At 36.8% G+C, this 22,308-nt stretch overlaps 1 protein-coding gene across 2 annotated transcripts; it reads left to right on the top strand.

Annotated features, from left to right (window-relative positions):
- Nucleotides 1-13,079: 13,079 nt before the first annotated feature.
- Nucleotides 13,080-21,574, top strand: LOC130709929 (cholesterol 22-monohydroxylase CYP90B51-like). 2 transcript variants are annotated; one of them, XM_057559059.1, is made up of 9 exons: nucleotides 13,080-13,513; nucleotides 13,900-14,224; nucleotides 14,313-14,465; nucleotides 14,583-14,819; nucleotides 14,945-15,037; nucleotides 15,280-15,358; nucleotides 15,531-15,637; nucleotides 18,012-18,173; nucleotides 20,981-21,574. In XM_057559059.1, the coding sequence occupies exons 1-9, from the start codon at nucleotides 13,311-13,313 to the stop codon at nucleotides 21,215-21,217; spliced, it is 1,596 nt and encodes a 531-aa protein (XP_057415042.1). In that variant the 5' UTR covers nucleotides 13,080-13,310; the 3' UTR covers nucleotides 21,218-21,574. The 2 variants fall into 2 exon arrangements, with proteins under 2 accessions (XP_057415042.1, XP_057415043.1); XM_057559060.1 differs by lacking the exon at nucleotides 18,012-18,173 and having other exon boundaries at nucleotides 13,087-13,513.
- The last annotated feature ends 734 nt before the right edge of the window (nucleotides 21,575-22,308 follow it).

The following is a 22,308-nucleotide window of genomic DNA, read 5'->3' on the forward strand; positions in this document are numbered from 1 at the left end:
GCGGTCTCAGCATCAGTTTTAGCCCGTTCATAGGCTGTCTTGTAATCAGCTGCCTTCTTCTCAAAACGGTTTTTGGCTGAGATCAACTCTTTCACACACTGAGCCATTCCCGCTACAGTACTGGCGGCAGACAGCGCGTGATGGATCGCCATGGAAGCAATGTTGGGGGGACCCTGACCGGAAATGTCCTTGTGAATCCGGTTGTCAAAAGTACGGGTCATGAATTCCAGCCCATTGAAGTGAGGATCCGACAAGCTCAGCAAGGGGGGAGGAGCTTCGCCACCAATGGCTGAACTAGGCCCAGCCTGGCCAAATGGAGTTGATGGGCGGTTGATCAGCGTGCTTGAATCTTGTTGAGGGGGCGGGACATTGTCATGTCCCTTCTTTTTCTCAGCGGGACGACTTTTTGAATCAAGAGTTGATTGGTGGAGAGGCTTACCACCAGCAGCACCTGAAGTTTTTTGACGTTTAGGGTCCCTGACGTTGTCAGCACCCGAGGTACCTTCATTCTTCTTCTTCTGCTCAGTTTCGGCGGCCCTCTTTTTCGCCGCCGCAGCAGACTGGGCGAGGTACTCCTTCATCTTGAGTGGGTTCGCGTCAACCTTGCCTTTTCCCATCGTAGCTGTACGGAAAACATCAATTAGACGAGATACATGAACAAAAAGAAAAAGAAGTTATGTACAAAGATTATAAACTTACTAAAAAATTGATTTAAAGTGCCGGATTTCGACGCCTCAATCAAGTCGTGACCGGAAATTACTGGTATTGTGCGGAGGTAATCGGCGACGCCTTGTTCAGATTCATCCAAGGCGTCGTATGAAACAGATATTTTTCGGCGAGGGTTCTTTGTCCAGTAAAAAGGGAAGAGGGGGTTATTGTCAGAATCTCGGAACAAGTTCTTTATTTCGGGCGACTCCACAACTTTAAAGTATTTCTTCTGCCATACTTTGTAATGGCTTTTAAGGGCGGTAAACCGACTCATGTTCTTACGGGCTAATAGTGGAACCCATTTCACAGAAGTAGGTTTAGTGGTGACTGATTTATAGAAAAGGAAGAACAAGGGATAGGTTGGAGTGAAACTCAAGTGTTCACAAAGAATTTCAAAGCAGCGGAGGAAACCCCAGGCGTTGGGCTGGAGTTGGCAAGGCGCCACATTCAGAAAAGAAAGAACGTGACATATAAACGGCGAGAAAGGAAGTTTAATGTTTAAATCTAAGAAGAAATAGCCATAAACAAAGAAAAAATCGGGCGATCCATCGTCTGGTTCTTTACGCAACAGAACACAGTCATCTTCGCCACATGGGAGGACATTCAACAGATGATCTTCATTATTCGAGGTGGCGGGATCTATCTTCGTGAACCCTTGAGCAGAAATTCGAAGCGAACTAATGCTCCCAACGCTGCTCCAGATAGAATGCAACAGACATTTATCTTCAACTAAATGCACGTCAGAGCGCCATTCAGGTGAAGACAAATCTCCATTAGAGGAGAGAATTGAGTCTACAGAGCCGGCGGGACCGGAATCATCATGGGTAGAAGGCGAGGAATGAATTTCAATTATAGAGGGGGCGACAACTTCCTCCTCCGTGGAGGGTGAAGAAAGTTCTAGGGAAGAAAGGCTAGCGTTTGGTAAAGACATGCGAGGCAGTTTCATAAAAAGAAGATGAACAGAGTTAAAAGTAAAAAGAAGATGAACAGAGTTAAAAGAAGAAAGAAGATGAACAGAGTCAGAGAAAAAAGAAGTAAACGAAGAGTCTCAAGAAAGAGAAAAACTAACCAGAGGGAGAAACGTGAATTTGAGAAAGGAGAACGTCGGCGATAGGGGAGCACCGCGCAATGACGACGGCCGGAGGAAGAAAAGGTTCACCGGAGTTCAAAGAAGAGAATGAAAGCTGCGGTGAAAAGGGTTTTCAGAGCAAAAGTTTTAAAAAAGTGAAAAATGAAAAGTGAAAAGGGGATTTTATAGAGAGAAAGGAAGAGAGAGAATGAGTGGGGGAAGATCGTGGGATCGTGGGATTTGAAATTCGAAAAGTTAGGAAGCGAAAAGACATTACTCCTCGAGACGCGCAACTGAAGATTGCATTTATAACAAATGATGACGAAATCCCGGAAAATAAGGATACGTGCGTCAGTTGAAAAGACGTGGTTGACGGTTAGGATTAATGGCGACATATCTTTGAAACGGCAACAAAGGTGGCGAAGCGTGAAAATGGCGATGTAACAACGAAGGTAAAATGGCGATGAACGAATAAACAATAGAGGCGAACTACTAGGTAACATGATGAAGACATTTCAACTCTTTACTCGAGTCTCATGTCTTGGGGGCATGTGGACTGGGCGGGACATAAAGAAGATTATGTCCCGCCCAAAATGAACAATAAACCATTGACGATAGCCAAGGCGGGAAAGGCAACATGACGAGCTTCATTGCCCTCCCTTAGGTGATGGACCCACAAGCCAGCTGGAAGATTCCTTTGGATTTGTCTTATGTGTACGGGGATTTGGGCCCTGATTGTCAGGCCCAAATATAGGAAAGATCCATATCATGACCACCCCCTCTATAAAAGGGGAGGTCATCCACTTGTACGAAACCAACTTTTTCAGCATTAATGAGAATATTCCTTTTATGGTAGTTTTGCTATTTTAGTGCTCTGCTAGGGTTTACTTTTTGTCTTTCTCTTACATAAGCTTGCCCTAGTACAGAACAGCAACCATTTGTTTTTTATTCTTATTTCTCTTCTAATGTTTTGGTTTTGTGCTGTTTTTCCTATTCATTTAATCTATTTCAGATATTGCTTTTCCCTTATTCTCTGTTAGAACATTAATCCAAACTCTCTTATTGTGTTAAAAAAAGGCCTTCACCACCTTTAATCTTATGGTGTAAAGACCAAAAGAGTTTGGTGAATTAAGACTAGCTTCAAGACTTCATGAATGTATAAATGTACTCTTTCTGTAGATTTTACTGCCAAACGACCTGATCTGAAGGTCATATCCAAGGCAAGTCAAGATGCTTATAGAGGGGGCTAAAGGTAAGGAAAACCCAGCTGTGAACTCCCCGCTAGAGAGGCATATAGGAAACAACTTGCAGAAAGCTTAAACATGAACAGGACTTAGGTTCTTGCTTTCAAGAACAAGCCACTTGAGCCATTTGACTTGGTCCCTCATGAGATCTACAACTCTTCCCCAAGGTACTCATACTAATAGATCACTTATTCTCTTTTTGCAAGATGCATAGAGTTCAAGTTTGAATTGAAAGAGGAAAAGAATGTTTTGCGCATTAAGTATTTCTGTGGAAGGATACTATAGCGTGCTAATTGTTTGCTCAGATTTTGTGTCATTGTACTATTGTGCCTCAGTCTTCCTTTAAAAGAAAGGTTTTTTTATCCAAATTTCATCTTTTTATGTTTCGAAATGGGGCTGTTTCAATTCGAGTCAGCTTTGTTCCTTGCATTGTTATTAAAAATATCTAATGATAAAAGACCTCAAATTACAAAATGGAGCATTGTGGGAGTGATACAAAACTCCATGAAAACTGGAAAAAAAAACCCTTAAATTTGCTATCTTTGGAGTCCAACTTGCTTAAATTTTGTGCTCAACTGTTATGTTTTTTACACAGATTTTGTGTTCATTTGTCCACATGGAGATCCACAAATCAATTAGAGTTCGATGTTTGAAGGCCTTGGCATGGGCATCACCTACAATTTTTCTTTGTGGCAGTATATGGCTGATGCATATGCAGGATTTTCCTATCAACCCACCAACCAATAAATGAGCAGTGAGAGATTGAATGTGTAGCTGAGCTTTGCCTCCAAATATTCATTAGTGTATTGATTTAAAGATCAATGAGATTATATTAAAAGGGTTGACCTATTTTGAAGGAATTGTAATTTAATGGGGAAGTTGCTCAGATTGTCATTCTTTAGGTAACGTGATTTACTTCAATATCTACAAGATTTGGTTCAATATTTTGTACCAGTGCCTTGCAGGACCCGGAATATAAACACGAGAACAAAGCAAATTAAGTTTTTTCTTAAAAAACAGTTTTCAAAAACGATTTCTAATAACAACTTTTAAATACAATTTTCAAAAACTGCAATTAATTAGATTTTCTAAGTGTTTCTTTTTTACAAGATACCAAGTTAAAATGATTTGAAGGATATTTTACAACTTAATCCAGAAAGGTAAGAAGCTGTCACTTCTCAAGTTATTCCAATTTATACTTGAAGAGAAGTGTTCATAAAATGAACCAAAAACCAATGCAGGTTGAAGCCATTCTTGATTCTATCCTGTAGCCAATAATACATCCAAATTACTAGAGTGAGCGCTGAATAGAGAACTCCCCAATTGTTCTTTTCACTATTATGTTGCTATGAACTCTATTTTCTCTCTTAAATGTATGCATCGTTGCCCACCACTCCACCCATATGATCCAATCCAAGGGCTTTTTTTACTAAATTGAAACTTTAGATATTAACACTTAACAGTGTTAAGGATCTCTTTCCTTTTCATGTCATTTTCAAATAATTTGATTGAATTTACTTTCTAACTTTTTAAAATAATTTTAGAAACATACTAGAAAATATTAATATACATAAATATTTAGTTACAATTATTTATGTTTAAATTGTACTGTAAAAAGCTATCACGGGTACCTGAAATTATTTTCGTGTTAAAATGGACAAGAACATTCACATGATAAAAAACTCCAACAGGAGGAACATTTTACTTGAAAACACTTTCATCTACAAATTAATAGAAACATATTTTTTTAAAAAATTGACTATTTTGCAATATAATTTCATGTTAAAAGTAAATGCTTTCATGTTAAAACGGGCATAAACATTTACATGATAAATGATCTGACGGGAAGGAACATTTTACATGAAAATACTTTCATGTACAAATTAATAAAAACACTATTTTAATTAAAATTGCACTATTTTACAATATACTTTCATGTTAAAAGTGCACTATATAACAATATTACTTAAATTTTTATACAATTTCTAGGGTAAAAGCCCTCACGGGGAGGACATTTTGCAATAAAATATTCTAATGTTAAAACTAATATAAAAATAAATATACTTTCATGTTAAAAGTGCACTATATAACATGCACACTCATTAATGTTTTCTCAATATTTAAAAGTGCATCAAGTGTTTAAATTTTTTTCATCTATTTCAATTAAATTTCCACTGTTATTGTATTTAGTTTCGTGGATTAATAATTTTTCTTATACTTATCTAATATATTTTGTTAACAAATAGCATAATTTATATACAATATATTTTCTATTATTTCAGTCAAGCTTACATTGTTTTCTACTGTTTATAATTTTCTAAACTATATCAAATAAATACTAATATATACCAAATGTCACCCGTGAATGCACGGGTATAAAACTAGTATAAATAAAAGGAGAAACCATTAGAAGGAAAGTTTGCCACGTGTCACTAAAGGAACTCACCCCCATCTTGCGCCACGTTAGCAGAATTATTAAAAAAAAATTCTAAATGAAATTTAAATTACTATTTTTGGCAAGTTTTAGATTTCAACACATGGCCACAAACGTTTAAAGCTTTGATTCTGTTTCCACACTGTAATTCGAAAATATATGTTTAAATAATGAAGATATCAGTTAATTTTTAAAACCTAACTTTAGGTTATCATACCCTAAAACCTCTTTAACCGCCCTAAACGGCCTATCAGCGTGCGGCATTTGAAATTTTACAGGTTCAATCTTTATCTGCAGGTGCTTTGCGTAATTTTAAAAACCTAAGGGTCCGTTTGGTGCGACGTATAGTATAAGGCCTGATAGTATAAGACCTGATAGTATTAGGCCTGATAGTATAAGCCCTGATAACATTCTTATACTATCCAGCGTTTGGCCATACTCTGTATAATTTACAATATCATTTAAATTAATGCAATTTTATGTTTAGTAAAATATTGAATAATGATATAATAAAAATCAAATATGGAGGTGATTATAACGGTGGTGGCGGTGGTGATGGAAGTGGTGGTAGGTTGGTGGTGGTGGTGGCAATGGTGGTAGATTGGTGTTGGTGGCGGTGGTGGTGACAGTGGAGATAAGTTGGTGGTGGTGGTGGCAGCGATGGTGGTTGTGGTGGTGGCGATGATAGGGTGGTGATGGTGGTGGTAAGGCGGTGGCGGCTGCGGTAGGTGGCGGCTACGGTGGAGGGTGGACGCAATGGTGGTGGTGGTGGTGATAGGGTGGTGGTTGTGGTGTCGGTGGTGACGGTAGGGCGGTGGCGGTAGGGCGGTGGTGGCGGCGGTGGCAGCGATGGTGGTTGTGGTGTTGGCGACGATAGTGTGGTGGTGGTGATAAGGCGGTGGCGGCTGCAGTAACGCGGCGACGACAGTGGAGGGTGGAGGCAATGGTGGTGGTGGTGGCGATAGGGTGGCGGTTGTGGTGTCGGTGGTGGCGACATTATGGTGGTGGTGGCGATAGGGTGGTGGTTGTGGTGTCGGTGGTGGTGGCGGCAACATCGGTGGTGGCGGCGGAGGTGGTGGCAGCGATGGTGGTTGTGGTGTTGGCGACGATAGGGTGGCGGTGGCGGCTGCAGTAGCGTGGCGGCAACGGTGGAGGGTGGAGGCAATGGTGATAGTGGTGGCGATAGGGTGGTGGTTGTGGTGTCGGTGGCGGCAATAGAGTGGTGACGGCGATTATGGTGGTGGTGGCGATATGGTGGTGGTTGTGGTGGCGGTAGGGCGGTGGTGGTGGTGGTGACGGTTGGGCGGCGGTGGTTATCGGGTGGTGGCGGCAACACCCGGTGGTGGTGCCAATGGTGGTGTAAGTTGGCAGCAATGGAGGGTGGTAGTGATGGTGACTTATACGTCACAACCTTATCATGTCTTATCCATCACTCACATGATGGATTAAATAATACGCCATTTTAACGTATAAGGGGACTTTGATGGATAAGCTTATACAATACAATGTCATCACCAAACAATGGATAAACTCATAATGTATTGTATAAGCTTATACTATCATGCCTAATACGGCGTGCCAAACGAGCCCTAAATGTAGGTTATCATACCCTACTTACTCTCTAGCCGCCCCAACTCACCCATCAGCTTACTGGCTCAATATTTTATCTTCATTAAATGCTGTAAATTGTTTTTTAAAATTTATCTTTATTAATTTACCCAAACCGCCCACAATATCCAATCAACTAACAGAGAGAAAAGTATTTGTGCTATACTGCTATCTGGGTTGCTTTGCGTGTCTGCAACCATTAACTCTACTGCTTTAGAAATTTGATGATATTTATTTGAAATTTGAAACTGTTGCATGCATTCTTATTGATCTCTTTGCTTTCTGATCTAAGATATCTAAGAGTATCTTCTGTAGTCTTTTTAGATTCTAACATTTTAATTTTCTATGGTGTTTGATTATAAGTTAACACCTTTTCTTTGTTGTGAATGGCTCTGATAGGAGAATAAGAATGATTTGCTACAGATAGTGTGTCGATATCATGCTCAACCTAACCTATTCCACCTTGAGGAATTGAGTTTGTATTTCACCCTCTTGAACATCTACAAGCTATTCAGCATATACAACATTCTGTTCTTGCTCTTGGCTTTGAAGAAAATTGGCTATGGTTACTTAATGGAATAGGCTATGATAATTGAAGCATCTTTCTTCACCGATATATACTCTTTTCAGTGTTTAACTCTAAAAGTTACTTTAAGAATGTGTATAGTTTTTAATATGAACCTTTTTTACATGTTTTAGATGCTGAATATTTCTATAGCATGAACTGACTTGATTAAATCTGATTTGTTGTCTACCTGCATATGTTCTGCCTCATAAGCCTAACCTCATTGCTTTTGAGTTTTGATCATTTTAACACTCACCTGCTCTAATTAATACCCTTTTGTGCTCTAATTAGTTAATAATTTATATATGGTGTTTGCAGGATGGCATACATGTCATTGAGGATGCCAAACGAACCCATTATGAAAGAGAAGTTGACATGAGAATGTAGTTCGGCCATTTTCTCTAGGATTTGGCAACGAGTTGATAACTTTTTAATTCTTTTTTAGAGAAGAACTGATACAACAACACCTGGAGGTACACATAACAAACACATAATTAATTATGTATGCATCTTTGGCATTGTTTATCTATTGAATATGTTTTCAAGACTGATACCCATGTCGCTAGAGTAAATTGAACTTGCAATTTCCTATCCAAATAAGCAACTATGTGTGATAGCCCGTGGTGAAGGTTAAGACCATTAGGTCTGTCGATTTATTAGTTTGAGTTTTTCAAGAAGAGATCAATATGTTGCTGACTATATAGTATGTAATTTGAGGTGTGATACAGTACTTAATATGTAAAATAAAACTGATGAATATAAAGCTTTCAACTAATGTGACATGAATTTTACTTTGATGAATTTTCTTCTTTAAGTACTGATATATAATTCATTTTTTAATAAATTATAACTTCAGTTGGATTGTTAGATTGTTATCCAAACTGACACTTTGTTTGCATGATTGCATCTTTGCAACCTGGTCTGTTGGTCAAGTTGCTTTTAGAAACCAAAATACTAATTAAAAAGGAAATGGTTAAGCTAATGATCATTGTTGTTCATTTGTTTGTTTTAAACTTTTAATAATAAGTATGATAGTTGCTCTAGAGGATGGGAATTAGGGTCATCACTCATCAGGGAAGTGGGAAAGAGAGGTATAGAACAATGAATGTAATTAGATTTTCTCTTGGATGAGCCGTTGAAGAGGAAAAATAAATTTGAGATAGAAAAGGTAGGAATGACTGTAATTGAATTTTACTCAAAGTTAAAAATAGTGCATAACCCCAGGCTGTTTCTTTGGCTGCATGTTGCAACTTTTGGGTCTTAGGCTCTGCCAGTGCAAAGTTGTGTTTGTTTCATTACTTTGATGTTTTTGCTCCCATCTCTTCAGCTTTTTTATCAATATGGTAGAAAGTTATGTAATACGAATGGAAAAAAAATTAAAGGCTTAAGATCCATGCTTTTTCCTCATAACAGACATTTCTTCTAATTTTATTTCATGTTTATTTCTGTGCTAAGCAGTTTATGATATGACTATTTTAGAAATTGAAGCAGACATAATAACCTGCTCATGTCATTTTTATCATTGTTGTATATGGTGATCTTCTTCGTGAAATAGTTCTGACAAAGGTGAAGCTTCAGTTCTAAACCTTTAATTTGTTGCATATGGTGATCGTCTTTATGAAATAGTATGTTCATGTCATTTTTATCATTGTTCTATTTATGTTTCATTAGAGCATCTGCACGGCTTATTAAAAAAATTAGAGCCTGTGCATTTAATACTTCTATTTTCCCTAGATAATGCGCACAACCTGGACAAGTTTGGCATGGTTTGATAAAGTGAAGAGCTGCTTAGAAACTACAACAGGGAAACTCGATGATTTCTTCAATCAAATAGTAGAAGGAAGGAAGAAGCTTTTGTCATCATATGGAGAAACAATTTTGGATAGAGAAAAAAACTAGATAAAAATGTTAAAATATGAAGCACTGTCGTCTCTTTTTTAATCCATTAATCTTCATTGATGCATATTTTTGTTAAGGCTTTCTCATAGGGAGAAACAATTCATTTCAATTCACATGTAGTGGCATTTTCTTTCAATGGCTAATATTGAGAATTCAATTCATTTCTAATTCAACGTATTAGTGTTCCTTCTCCTTCAAGTATGTCACAGTCGCCATATTGAAACTGTGTCCATAAGGTAAGAGACGTTTTTTTAAATCGAATAAAAACAACTCATTCGGTTCTGCCGCAGTTGCAACCTGTGCGGATATAAAGAAAGCCCAAGAATGACTTCAGCGGCACCAATAGAGGGATAATCCATCATCTCTTAGAAATAGGGAGGTGATGGAGCAGCATAAGAAGTGTGATAAAAGCAAACTGATCGGTGGTGTAGAGGATGAGCACGCAGAGAACGGCCCAAACCCCACTTCCACTTCTTCTCCAAGACGAAACAAACCAAAACTTTTACCTTTCAACTCAAATCTTTCAGCTTTCTACCCAGAACTCTGCTAGAAAGAACGAAGAAGAGGATGACCTCAAATCTGGGTTACGGCGACAACCTGTGTTGCGGCAGTGCTTACGGCATCTGCGGCGTTGAGGTGGTGGCTGAACCAGCACTGGATCTACAGCAAGGCTCCCATGGTTAGATGGAGGTGGGAGAGGCGGCCAAGGTGGAGAAAGGGATGACAAGGGCGGAGGCTATGGTGGCCAAGAGAAGATCCAAACAAAAACTAAGAAAAAACCCCACTTATTTGGGTAACAAATCCACCTACTGTGGAAGGAAACCCACCTATTGTGGGGAGAAGACCTACCTAAAGCGGGAAAGGAGCCTCCTAAAGGAGGAGAAGTCCCCCAAAGGGGGAGAAACGACACTCACTGTTGCAACCCTAGCAAAGCATTTTCTCAAAGGGTTTTTGACTATTTTGCATCATGATCCAGTGAATTACTCACACTTAATATCATAACAATCTCCTCTCAAGTGTGAGTGCATCTCAAACGAAAGCGGAAGCCTCAAAATACTTGGACCGTCATTGGGCTGACCAACAGGACACACCAGTCCCAACATTGCTAGGAAAACTTTCAACACAAGGAGCTGGTCATCATAGCTAGACCAAAGAAGATGATTTAAACTAAAATGGATTATATTGGGCTAAAGAGCAAATAATGAGTGGACTCAAAACCTTAAGACATTACGCATATGAGTCCCCTCACTTATAAACTGCTCAAAGTTATTTTTATCTTCTAATATGAGACTTACTCATACTTGATATAGTAACATGATCTTGAAGGAATGTAATAACTAACCCATTGGCGGGTGTTTATTTGCAAAATAGAAACTTATAAAATATAGTGATAAAATTTAAGAAAATTCATTATAATTTTGTTAGTATGTTCAGGACATGGTTGCTCAAGCCTTGGAATTGATATATGTTCAACAAATCTGGCAATACTGTTCAATGAGATGTGGTACAAGGGTCTATTTGTATGCAAATGTGATTAGAATGGTAATGGTGAAACAACAACTGAAAAGAAGCAACTGTTTCCATTTTTATAGAGAATAGTCACTGACAAAATGTTTGTTTATATGTCACCATTCTCAAATATGAAATGAGCCATTTGAGATACATTTATTTCAAGTTTTTGTTCTTATAATCTGAATTTTCATTTGCAATACATTTATTTCATTGTCGCAGGATTAATACGATATTGGAAATAAATTGTAATATATTACTTAGCCACATAACAAGCACAAGAAAATTCAAAAGTTTAGAAATATATCATAATTAGTTCAAATATAATTTTACTACAAGTATTTCAAATATAATAAGTTTAAAAAATTTCAGAAAACACTACCCGTGCATGGCACGGGTCGGTATACTAGTTTCATTTTAAGAGCATGAATACGTTGGGAATAAGTTTCATACTATTGTTTTCAGTTTTGGTGATGTCTTTAAATGGGCATTAAATTATGATAGGAAATTAAACATAAATAACAATGTTTGCTATGGTACCTTAACTCAAAATAAGGTATGGTACCCAAAATGAGATAATTCAATGATAAAGAAGCATGTACAAGTTATAATTTTGATGTTATTTTATCATAGTGATGCAACATTTCATTCTTAGAGACATGAGATTTGTAGGTTGTGTTTTTTAGGCTTTGTTCATCCGTCAATCATGGTCATTTTGCGCGCGTCTCAACCATCATCGTTCATCTCTACAACTAAAGCATTTTTCATTAAAAAACAAATTTCATGATATGAAATTAATTGAATAGTAAAATGAAATGCGAAAATGTAAAATTTGCCTAAAAAAAATATAATAATCATCTATTAAATTACTCAATGCGGGTACCATACCCAAAATATTTTATGGGTACCACAGAATTTACCACAACAACTCTAATCAAGCAATACGCATCGGATACTAATTTTCCCAACCTATTGAATTTGTGAGGAGCAATAACAAATAATGCAGCAACTAAAATCACAATCAAAAGGACACCAAAAACAACCACGGGCACAAGCCAGTAATCAAGCTCCACTATGATCAAATTAGATTACAAGAGAGTCTTAAAATATAGCACAAATCGTACTCACAATTGGTCAAACAACAAAGAAAGAAACTCAAAATAGAGAACTTAGAGAATCTGAAAAACATGAAAACATTGCTACTGTCTGCGCCCAATTTCTCCCATCTCAGACAACTTTTTCGCTGATCCAACCGTCCAGAATGAAGTACTATGAGTCACGAATCTGCTGTAAAAGTTTCAGCCCAATCCAACAGTGAACGAATGAATAATCGTGAATTTCATCTGACTGGTCTGGGTTTGTGCGAACCAGTTTTGCCTCTCTTCTCTCTCACTCTTCTCTTTTTTTCTCTTGGCAATTCAGACCTCACTCTTAACCCTAGCTGACCTCTCACCACTTGTTTAAGTGAGACAAAGTGAGCTTACATATTTAAGTCTTTCTCCACATAGGAAGGGAGGTCAAAACCCCAACAGATGAGACAAATAGTGATTGGAAGAGAAATAGAAAGCTTGAAGCCTTTCTTTTAAAGCAGATTAAATTTGTTCCTAGGAGATATGGAGTGGATTGAACAAAACAAGTGCACATAATTTCTTCTCTCTTTTATTCTTTGTAAGCACTATTGTAGAGACTTCAACATGTTTATGTTCTAAGTACACAGTACCTTACGTGCGGTTGTGTTAATCTTGGGGAGCAAGCCTCACATTAAATTACACCGAAAATCTGCCAGAATTTTGCTTTCAAACCTTGGTTCTTCCATGACGCATCTTCTTAACATTTTTTAGTGGCATGTTATTTCCATATTTAGCTTCGCGGAAAGTACTATTGAACAGTCTAGACGTTGCACATGGAGTAAAACAAATGAGTGATGACTTAATCAAAATGGGTTTAAGCATAAACTAAACTTTCACTCGTGAAGAGCATGTTGTGTAAAGCCTATTTCCTTGCTACTTTCCGCTGTTTCTTTCTTTTCTGCTAAAAAGACAGAAGAGAAGCTTATAAAAGCACTCTATTGGCTTCACTTTCATTAGGTCTGATTCCATAGAAACACCTGCTTTTAGTAGTGACTTCACCATGCCACAAAATGGAAGCTCCTTTTAAGCAAATGCAAATCCTTTCCCTTATCTTTTGGCAAACTTCACATGCAAGTTCCATTTCTTTTCCCTCAGAGAGTGAGAATAGAAAGACACTGACATCTATCTATTCTAGCTTAGCTCCATGTCTGACTCATACCTCACTTTCTGTTTTCTTTCTTCCATTCTTGCTCTCACTGTAATCATCATTTTCATGAAAAGAAAGAAGGCAAGGCTTAACCTTCCCCCTGGAAAAATGGGATGGCCCTTTCTTGGGGAAACCATTGGGTACTTGAAGCCATACTCTGCTACCACAGTAGGAGATTTTATGGAAAAGCACATAGCAAGGTAAAACTAGCAACCCTCACAAAATTACAACACCTCCTTAGATTACTACCATATTCGTACGAGTATATCTCTTATGAGAGCAATTTGAAACTCATAAGCTACTCACATGCTAGAGTTGATTCTCTCGGAGTTAGAATCAATTAGTTAGAATCAATTGTAGAAAGTTTTCCAAACTTTTACTGCAAAAGCCATGTTTTGTTTCATGGAAAAAAAAAAAGATAAAATTGAAATATAAGACAAATAGCATATTTGGATCAACATATTTTTCCTTAGAACCAATTCTGACACTCAAACTACTCACATAAGCTTCTCCGCAAAATCACTTTTGGCTTTAGAGTCAACTATAGAAAGATTTTCAAACATGCTCTAAAACTTGTTCTTTGCAGGTATGGTACAATTTACAAGTCAAAATTGTTTGGTGAGCCTGCAATAGTTTCTGCAGATGCAGAGTTGAACAGGTTCATATTACAGAACGAAGGGAAGCTGTTTGAGTGCAGCTATCCAAGAAGCATTGGAGGAATACTTGGAAAATGGTCCATGTTGGTCTTAGTTGGGGACATGCATAGGGACATGAGAAACATTTCACTGAACTTTCTGAGCCTTGCTAGGCTCAAAACACATCTATTGAAAGAAGTGGAGAAGCACTCTCTTCTAGTTCTAGGCTCTTGGAAAGAAAATTGTACATTCTCAGCTCAAGATGAAGCAAAGAAGGTAACTTACATTGTTTTCTTGTGAAATTTGAGTAATGCTGTAAAAAACAAGAGCATTCACAGAAGAAGCTGCTTCACTTAAATTGCAGTTCACATTCAATTTGATGGCGAAACATATCATGAGCTTGGATCCTGGGAATCTAGAGACAGAACAGCTGAAGAAAGAGTATGTCTCTTTCATGAATGGTGTGGTGTCTGCACCTTTGAATTTTCCCGGAACTGCATACAGAAAAGCATTAAAGGTAATAATAATCAATAAAAAAGTTTAACATTTAGAGAATATCCAATTTTTTATGCTTATTACTAGTACTGAACTTTTTAATATTTTCTTGTAACTGTTCTGTTACCATTTTTTACAGTCTAGGTCCACCATACTGAAGTTCATAGAGGGAAAAATGGAAGAAAGGATCAAAAGAAACCAAAATTTGGAGGAAGATCTTCTAAACTGGGTTGTGATGCATTCAAATCTTTCAACTGAGCAAATTCTTGACCTGGTTCTGAGCTTGCTCTTTGCAGGCCATGAAACTTCATCTGTGGCTATAGCTTTAGCTATTTACTTTTTGCCAGGTTGTCCTAAAGCTATACAACAATTAAGGGTAAGCAAGTACAATGCATGGAATATATTGAGAATTTATGTTCACTGTTCAAGTTTAAACACACAAAAATAGCAAAACTTCACTCACAATATTTTTCTTTTCATTTTTTGGTTGTGAAATAATAGGAAGAACATAGAGAAATAGCCAGGTCCAAGAAGCAAGCAGGGGAGGTTGAATTAACTTGGGATGATTACAAAAGAATGGAGTTTACTCAATGTGTAAGTCCAATAAGAATATGTTTATCTTTTGATACATAGTGGAAGTCAAAATTGATAGACAAAAGTAACTTTTCTTAACTTTTGTGGTTGTCCACCGTGATTTTCAAACTATACATCCAAAACATGCGCTGTATTGATTAATGTCAAAACTCCAATTGGTTCATATTTAAGTTAGCATTAAAATGTCACAAAGTATCTATCTTAGTAATAAATTAATGGTGCTTTGTTGTCTCTTTGTAAAGGTTGTGAATGAAACACTGAGGTTGGGAAATGTTGTGAGGTTCCTTCACAGGAAGGCTCTGAAAGATGTTCGGTACAAAGGTATATTTATGTACATTTTTTGTTGAAAGATTACAAATAATTCTATTGTGGAAGGAAACAAGAGAAAGAAAAGAGGAAAGGTTGGTTTAGGTGTTATAGTAAAAGGGAAAGTTGCCTGAAATCTAAATAAGCCTTTTAGAATACTGAAAATGTGTTTGTGTTTAAATGAAAGGTTATGACATTCCACGTGGGTGGAAAGTCCTCCCTGTGATTTCAGCTATGCATCTGGATCCTGCACTTTTTTACCAACCTCAACACTTCAATCCATGGAGATGGAAGGTTCGTTCTACTTATAACTATAGAATTATGCATGCTTTGTAGGATCATTATTCATCCCTCCTTTTTTTCTTTTCTAAGTACATGTTTGAATGCACGATGGAGGATCACAATAAACTTAAAATCTAGGTAGATTGGTATAAATAAAATTCAGAAATGTTACTTCAGTCTACATGATTTTGGCTCATTGTGATTTCTTACCATATATCCAAATTTAAACCAGAGGATGTCCCCATTGCTGTGGAATGTGGATTCCCACATGCAATCACTATCTCAGTGGTCTCAAATCCTTGGAGTTATGGGTCATGAGTGAACAAATTAAATTAGTTTAAGATAGTGTTGAAAATTTGCCCAAAAGTGACAAAGGTTTAAGCTGCTTATAGTCATATATAGTCTGGGCCAAGACAGCACGGATAATTCAAAGCACTAGCTAATCGTGTTTGTGTTGGGTACTTAATTTCACACTTTATATACTTATGGGGACCAGATTTTACAATTTTATTTATGTCCACCATGATATATATTGGCCACACCGTGATTAATCTCCACGGTGAAAATCCATATCTTCCTTTCTCGTACATGCATATATGGTGGGTCAGAATGAGACCCCCACATGAGGTTGACACCATGCATGATCCGTTTATCATTCTTGTTGACTTAGTCCAAACTCAGATTCTTGTTGACTTTCTCCATTAAAAACTTTAGTTCCGAATTATTATTCTCACTTCAGATTAGAAATTACTAGTACCGCTTTTACTATGTTGTTACACACTCAGTGGAGTAATGATATATACACACTTCATTTTTTTAACACTTCATTTCCACCTCTTTTTATTTTTATCTCTCTTATCTTATCATCTATTACGTCTCATATTTTTTCTCTCTTACTTTTTCTTTTATTCATATCTCTCTCACCATTCTACCTCTCCACCTTAGACTACCCACAATGGTTTCAACATTCAACACCTTCAACACTCCACTTTTTCTCTACCCAACACTCCACATCACCTTCTCTCTCCAGTTCAACACTTCATTCAACTTTTACTCACTCCAATGGTTTTTCATTCAACACTCTACCCCCTACCCCACCACTTTTATTTCATATTTTGATTTAATTTTATATTTTTCTTTTTATGATTTCATAAAATTAAAATTTACGATAAAAATTAAATTAAATAAACTATTATCGATTTCATTTAATTTAATGTTTTTTCAATTTCTGGGTGTTGAAATGGTACTTGTTGGGATCCATTTCAAAGTAAATGATATAGTAGAAAGATAATAAGATGAATAAGATGATGTAAAACTTGGTTTTTTTTCTGTGTTCAAATCAAACGAACCAAGTCTCTATTTATAGAGAAAAAAAATCATGAATTTTGGTAAATTTTTTAAATTTTTTTTCAATGAAATAATTGAATTGGAAAGATTAGGATTTACGAAAATCGCCCGGACGAATCAAAACGCGACACGTGTAACGCTGCAGGCCATCTCTCCTCACGCGCGTGCGTGGCACGCGCCTGGCGGTGCCCAACCGACGCGTGCCACGCGTCCCACTACCGGACGCCATGGGCCCCATGGACTGGCAAGCCTGCAGCTTTACGCGCCTTGTCCGCGCGTGTGTGGCACGCGCCTAACGGTCACCAACCAGGCCGTGCCACGTGTCACAGGCTGCAGGTTTCACAAGTGTTGAAAGTTTTCAACACCTCTCTCCTCCTTCCAACTTTCAACACCCACTTTCAACACCATTAAAACCTCATTTCAACATTAAACTACCCACTTTCAACACCATTGTGGGTAGTTTTAAAAGAGAGTTGTGAATGAAACATTATCTGTTTTAAAATTATTGCTGTTTTAGCTTTTATGAACAAAAATCAAACACATTACTTTTTTTTTTTTGATCTTTAATGGTGTAGACTGTACACTCATTGAATGTGGAACAACTAATAATATTCAGATTTTCAATGGTCATACACATACATATAGCTTGGTCCCTAACATGAAAATTACTAGCTAGTATCTAGTATAGTTTAGACGACACAGTAGCAACAAACGAAGTGTCGTAATCGGCGGAGAAAGATCTCGTGAACAAGAATGGCCCCACTGAATGCGAAGATGATGATTCTTTTTGTGCACGTGTGGGCAGGGCCCTGTGGTTTTCAGATCCTTCAATGCTGCACGTGCATGCGGCCTTTTCCCCACTTTTCTCTCTATTTGCTCCTCTTTCTTACCCCATCTTAATTTAATATTATATACAAGAAATAAATCAGAACTCCTCAAACAATAGTATATATTACAGAATCAATAAACTGTTTTAAGCTACACTTTAAAAAAATTTATTTTAAATAAGTTGTTCATAAAGGTAACGTTTGGTGGACAGGTGGGAAGGGAACGGAACAGGACACATGGGTTCCGTTCTGTGTTTGTCCTGTTTTTAAGATGGAACGGAACAGGACAAAAGGCTCTAGGAACGGGACACTTTGGTTCCCTGGAAAAGGGTGGAACGAAAGGGAACGGAACAGAACATTCTCTTAAAACTTTTGTAAGTTCAAAAATACCCCTAATTTATATTTGAAATTTTATGTATCTAAACGGTTTAAAATCACTTCTAAAATTGAAATCACTTATTATATTTGTAGACAAAGTTAAATGAAAATATACTTTTTCAAAAAAATCACTTAAAATAAAATCAATTATTTTTTCAAAAGTAAAATCACTTTTTATAAGCAATAATAAACGAGTCAATTAGAGTGCATTTGATTCAACTTATTTTGGAAAAATCACTTTTTAATCAAAAAATCACTTTTTGTGCTTGTTTCAGCTGAAGCTGAAAACAGATTATTTGAAACAACTACTTTAGCTTATAATGAAAATCTATAATGATAGATGAGTGGAGATAAAAAACAAAAAGTGATTTTAATTAGAGTAGTCAAACACGAATCAACTTATGCTTTTCTTAAAATCTCTTAAAAAGAATTATAGTTAAAAATTAATATTTTTTAATCTAAACAAACGCACTTAAAATAGCTTAAATAGATAATTATGTTTCTTCTTTTTTCAATAGCACACTGAAACAACTTAAACAATATATAAGTGATTATTTTAAAGAAATAAGTGATTATTTCATTAAGTAAGCAATAACAAACGGTTTCTATGCAAAATGTTCAATTGAATTCAATTTGTTTTCCTCAATCAAATATTAAATATGCAGGGTTATATATGTAATTAAAATTATGGTTATGTTCTGTTGACTTGGAATTACCAAACACAACACACATAACATTATTGTCCTGTTCCATTCTGTTCTGTCCCGTTCCGTTCTGTTTTGTCCTGTTCCGTTCCGTCACCAAACGCTGCCAAACTGTTTTAAGCTATGAATAGATCTTATGCTTATTTATATTTTCAATTTATTTCAATAAAATTTTCAAATAGCTTATGAATAAGCACTGATCTAATAAACGCTTATCACTACAAGCATTTAATTAAAATGTTTTCTCAAGCTCACCCTAACCATCAGAAGAGCTTACCTAAAAATATATTAGAATTAATAAACAAGTAAAAGTACATGGGTTTTATTTTTTATGAAGCCTCTTGCATGTGAGCTAAATGATTCTTATTCTAATTCAAGTTCATTCCATGTTGTCTATGGTCCAAAATGGAAAACTACCGTTGGGGCCTGAGTCCATTTTTTGTTGTCAAGTGTATATAATGTCAAAAAAAAATACAAATCTGAAAGTCCATGAGTTATCCGTTTCGTAATGGAGCTGCATGACTAGAACCAAACATCTTTGACAAAAAAAATCCAACTTACTAAGTTACCAATATCCCCCTCATAGCTTTAAAGGCATAGTTCAAATCTTTTAATATGCCCTCTTCTCCTCTTGGGGCATTCTCTTCCTCCATTAGGGAGAATTTTTTGCGGTTGTTGTTAGGTGTTTTTCTCCCACATTAGATGAGTTTTTCTTATATTAGGTGAGTTTTTTTTACCACTTTAAGTGAGTTTTTTCTTTCCCCTTGGCTTACCACCACCATCATCCTCCCTTTGTTGCCTTCTCCACCACAACCCATCCATCGTAGCAGCAGATCTGCAACCACCACCATCGCCCACTCGTTGCCTCGTCTCTCATCATTAGATATGCGATCTCCTTCGCTATCTCACCGACTGTAGCAATTCTGGGTCATCGCCTATGCTTTTTCGCTAGTAGATCTATGCCACCACTGTCATTTCGTCGTCAACAGATCTGGGCCGCCGTCGCCCACCATCTCTTTCTTCCATCATCATCACATTTGTGGCCACCATCAGATCTCACCGTCAGTTCTTGCCACCTCGCATCTCCTCCTCTGCCACATCGTCATCATCTGCGATGGTGCCCTGCACCAGTCACTCCTCCTTTGTCGCCTATCACCACCTCTTTTCCATGATGGATGCCTTTGTTTCCTACTTAGCTTCAATTGAGATATGTATGAAATCTTCTGAAGCCTTTATGTTTTCCTCATGTTTCCAGAGCTAGTGTTTTAACCCCCTAGTGTCACTGAAACCTAGAAGTGCTTTTTGATAGCCGCACATATAACAACCACGACATAGCCATTTGGGTTGTTTGTTTTGGGAGTGCCGATAAAAATGATATGTTCTCTTCGCTTAGAAATCATTTAGCTTCTCTGTTTTTTTATGGGGCTTCTTCTGCATCATGTTTTTCGACATTGTCAGCTTGAGTCTACATGCTTGTTCTTCATTTTTATATTTATGTGCATTGCTATAGCACTCCTGGAGACTTGCTCTCGCATGTTGTAAGTGCCTTTGGCCAGTGGCGGAACCAGAAGTTTTGGGAAGCTGAGACAAATTTATTATTGAGTCCCTAAATTTTTTCTTACCTTGTAAATTTTGCATTTTCTCTCATTTTTTTTTGGCCCAAAACTTACTTGGTTCAAATAAATATTTTCTTTTTTTTGTTTGAGCTAGGGCAATGGACCCACCAAACCTGGTGGTGGATCCGCCACTGCCTTTGGCAACCTTTTAGGTTTTATGTCATACATCTTTCTCAAAAAAAAAAGTCTTTTAATATTGAAAAACTTCCAACGACCCTCCCCCTCTCCCAACCCTAAGAAATACAGCATTAAGTGCATGTTTAATTTGTATATATATAATCGGTTCTAAAAGAAAATTAATTTTGAAAAGAAATTTATGTGTGTAGTTTTTGAGTTTTAAAATTAATTATTAAAAAAAGCTCATTCAAATACTATATTAAATTGCACAAATATTTTAGTGATAATTATATAATATATATATATATATATATATATATATATATATATTTGTTCATTTATATTGATATTGTGTTGGAAGCGCAGGAAAATATAAAAATTGGTTGTTGCCCAAGCACAAGCAATAACTTCATGCCGTTCGGGGGAGGACCAAGGTTGTGTGCAGGGTCAGAGTTAGCAAAACTTGAAATGGCTATTTTTATCCACCATCTCATCTTAAACTACAACTGGGAGCTGGTCAATGCCGATCCACCTGTTGCATACCCTTTTGTTGATTTTCCCCAAGGTCTATCAATCAGAGTTCAAAGCCACTCTTTGATATGAGCAAAGGAATAAAATACAAATTTGGATCAAAGCTCTTCTGACTCTTTAGCGTATCTTATGTTGGAGAGTAATTGAAACCAAGTACAAAATCATGCATTAGTTAGGACCATTTTCATTTTCTTTCGTTTCCTTCTTGCTCGTGCTATTTTTATTCCCGTACCCCACCTACATTGTATATTTTATATTCCTCCCAGAAGGCTAGGATATATCATATTAGTATTGCTATATATATATATATATATATATATATATGTCCTTGGCATTTTACTATTTCAAACACCAAGGACCTTTAAGTTCCACCTTCATTGTATTTGTTGTTTAACTTTTTGTATTATAAAAAATAATCCAACAACTTTTAGTGCCTAGAAGCTCTATTTCTTTTCTACACGTTTCCCTCCTTCAAATGAAATTGATAGTGTTGCTAGTAGGGAAGAGCCAGGATTTTTGTGTCGGGGATAAAGATTGAAGGACATAAACTAGTAAAAAATTTTGTCTAACTCACTCTAAATAAATATAAGGTAAAATCATCATAATTTAATGTGGTTTAATAAAACACGCTTGATGAGCTAAAATTGTCTAAAATATATGTTAAAATGTTTAGGGTTCATATAAAATTAAAGTTGATTTTTTTCCATAATTACTTGGAGTAATTTAGACAAACTCGTAAAAATATCTAAATCTCATATTTATAATATGAACACTTTGGTCAATGAGTGACAATTGTAGGTTTAATTTAAGTACGTAGACATCTCATTATAGATATATTTTTTTTTTATGCTTAACTACAAAGAGAAAAGAAAAACAAGAAAAGAAAGGAGAACCCCCTACTCCCTAACAGTTACAAAACCCAAAGAATCCGCCACAAGAAGATGTTCCATTCCAGGTGGGGGATCCTGGAGAAGAAGGTAATGCTGATCCTGAGTTGCTCCTGCTTTAGCCAAGAAATCCGCGCAGGCGTTCCCTTCTCGCAAAACATGAACCACCCGAACAACCCAATCACGCCTCAAGAGATCAAGGATACTAGCAACCAACACAGCTTCTTCATGAAACTGATTTGGTGGCTTCTCAATCAAGCCAACTGCCAACAAGGA

Source organism: Lotus japonicus, chromosome 4 (assembly GCF_012489685.1).
Source record: "Lotus japonicus ecotype B-129 chromosome 4, LjGifu_v1.2".
NCBI classification, from domain to species: Eukaryota; Viridiplantae; Streptophyta; class Magnoliopsida; order Fabales; family Fabaceae; genus Lotus; species Lotus japonicus.

What these genes read in the sequence shown, in the direction of transcription:
- LOC130709929 (XM_057559059.1), top strand. Translation starts at nt 13,311, where the DNA reads ATGTCTGACTCATACCTCACTTTCTGTTTTCTTTCTTCCATTCTTGCT. An exon ending in CATACAGAAAAGCATTAAAG is followed by an intron (nt 14,466 to 14,582) that starts GTAATAATAATC and finishes CATTTTTTACAG; the next exon opens with TCTAGGTCCACCATACTGAA. An exon ending in TCAATCCATGGAGATGGAAG is followed by an intron (nt 15,638 to 18,011) that starts GTTCGTTCTACT and finishes TTTGGTGGACAG; the next exon opens with GTGGGAAGGGAACGGAACAG.